The following is a 2265-nucleotide window of genomic DNA, read 5'->3' on the forward strand; positions in this document are numbered from 1 at the left end:
GAACACATCGTCCGTTAGGGTCAGAGAGAAAAGCCATCGCAGAGATACGCCTGTGACGATATCTATACTACTGTTGGTGCGATGTGTGGACATGACATCGACCGTTTGTATGCTCTCAAATCATCGCTGAGCACTCAGGGGGAACAGGGGGCTTTGGGGTTTAGGAAGACTGAGAGTGAAGAGCTTGTTAAAAATTAATAAGCCAGTATTTTGACTTTGTTTCAAAAAAGGAAAAACCAAAAGTGGATATCCAACTTGAAACTAATCTATTTGTACTTTTCACTTTCTTTAAAATAAATACCACTGCACTTAAGTCACTTTGGATAATGTTAAACGTTGCTAACCACGGAGAAACTGGATTGAAGGAATACATGACTTTACTCCGGTACCAAAGGGTGTTCGATTTAACTTCATTAATAAATACACTTTTCTCAGTCTTTTTATATTTGTTTGTATATTCTTAAGATTCAAAAGTGAATATCTCTTTGAAAGGGTGTACTTGTATTTAATGATCACTATACCAGAGGCATTTCTGGTCTTAAAATAACCGAATATCATCGATCTTAATTATGTATGGGATATTCTGTTGCCCAACCGAACAGGTTATCCTGACATGCCTCCACAGAGCGGACCGTACCTCCTTCAGTGGAGGCTCCATGTCCACGTGATCAGAGAGGGAATAAGCAGCGGCCACAAACATGGCGGTCGCCTCAAGTCCCTCTTCGAACTGCAGGTAGATGCCTCCAAGATCATCCAAGCGAGCGGTCAGATCCTGGGAGGAAAACAGGAAATAATAAGTTTCATTTATTCAAAGCAATAAATTAATCTGTGTGCATCATTTAGAGTCCATTGTGTTTGACATTCGCTAAGTCAAAACAAAGGAAGACAACATAAAATGCACAATAATCAATAACTCACCCTAACTTTTCTATTGTTCTGTGTTTTCCCTACTTTTAAATTAATCTTATAGTTCATGTTCAAAAAGGATATTGTTTTAATGGAAAGAAAACATGTTGTTTTTGCTGTTGTTCAAAAGGTTTATGAATGTTTATGTATAGATGTCACAACAGTACAGAGGTGTGTCCATACTGTATGTCATTATGGTCATGCTAATAAAGCTATTTGAATTTAACTGATAAAAAAAAAAAACTCACCTCGATTTCCTCCAGGATTCCTCCGAGCTCTGCGTCCTGGGACAGACGGGCCGCCGTTAGCAGAGCCGAAGTGATTCTGTCCGGAGAGAAGGTACGTTAGTTGTAAATGAAACTTGCCGATAAGCATTGTAAGAATGACACAGAACGGTGATGCCCTCTACTTACGCCATGACGTTGTCCTCCTTGTTGATGCGGCCGGTCAGAGCTCCCACTACTTCCTGTGAGGTCAGAGGAAGGCCCAGAGAGCTGAGGGCGCTCACCGCTCTGTGGATCTGAGTCATGGAGGAGTCCTCGCTGACGGCCGCCAGCAGGATGTCCCGCGTCTCATTGGACACGGGGATCTAAGGAAGGCAGAACCAGAAACGTGTGTTTATCCGACGGGAAATCGGGTTTCATGACTTTGTTTTAGAGTGAAATAAATAGGAGATCAATCCAAAAATAGAGTAAAGATATCTATATAAAGAAAGCGACATGAACATGTAGGATAATATAAAATACAGATAGGTATATAAACTGAAGAAGTAAGAATTAGCTAAATATAAGATACAAATAATACACAATTAAAGTAATAATGTGCAATAAAAATAAAAGTAAATCAAATAAAGATCTGTATACAAACATAAGAAGTCAAAGTAAAATCCACAATGATCTCGTAAACAACTATTCAATTCGGTATTTTCTTATGTAAAGAATTGCTTAAACATCTGAGACTATGATGACACCATTAACAAGAATTTGTGATTTATGACAAGAAGGTTTTTATCATTTGTATGCAACACATTGTCCAGCCCTTCGACACATGCAAATGACATGTAGAGCAGCAGAGAGTTCAGAGGCATGCCTACCTCACATCCGGAAATGGCTTGACTGGTCTCAGAGGCAAAGAAGAGCGAGTCAACACTAGTGGGGTCCAGCTGGGACTTGATGAACTGGCAGACTCCCTGCAAACAAAAACACATCATGAGTCAAAAAACATGGAGGATCACAAGTGGATATTTAATACAGTATCAGAAAAAATGACTAGTTGTTATCGTTGTGTCTTAAAAAGGTCCCCATTAAAGGCGGAGATTCAGGTGATAAGGGGGCGGGGTTACCTTGGTTGCTGATTGGC

The 2265-nt window shown here is 40.0% G+C and overlaps 1 protein-coding gene across 1 annotated transcript; it reads right to left on the reverse strand.

Moving 5' to 3' along the window:
- Positions 1-595: 595 nt before the first annotated feature.
- On the reverse strand, positions 596-2113 carry rpn2 (ribophorin II; the record flags this gene model as incomplete). Its single annotated transcript, XM_010783750.1, has 4 exons — positions 2000-2113; positions 1320-1495; positions 1155-1230; positions 596-772 (listed from the first exon to the last, which is right to left on the reverse strand). Coding segments are annotated over exons 1-4 (543 nt in total), but the record flags the coding sequence as incomplete, so codon positions are not given.
- Positions 2114-2265: the final 152 nt, after the last annotated feature.

Source organism: Notothenia coriiceps, unplaced genomic scaffold (assembly GCF_000735185.1).
Source record: "Notothenia coriiceps isolate Sejong01 unplaced genomic scaffold, NC01 NC01_scaffold00025756, whole genome shotgun sequence".
Lineage (NCBI taxonomy): Eukaryota > Metazoa > Chordata > Actinopteri > Perciformes > Nototheniidae > Notothenia > Notothenia coriiceps.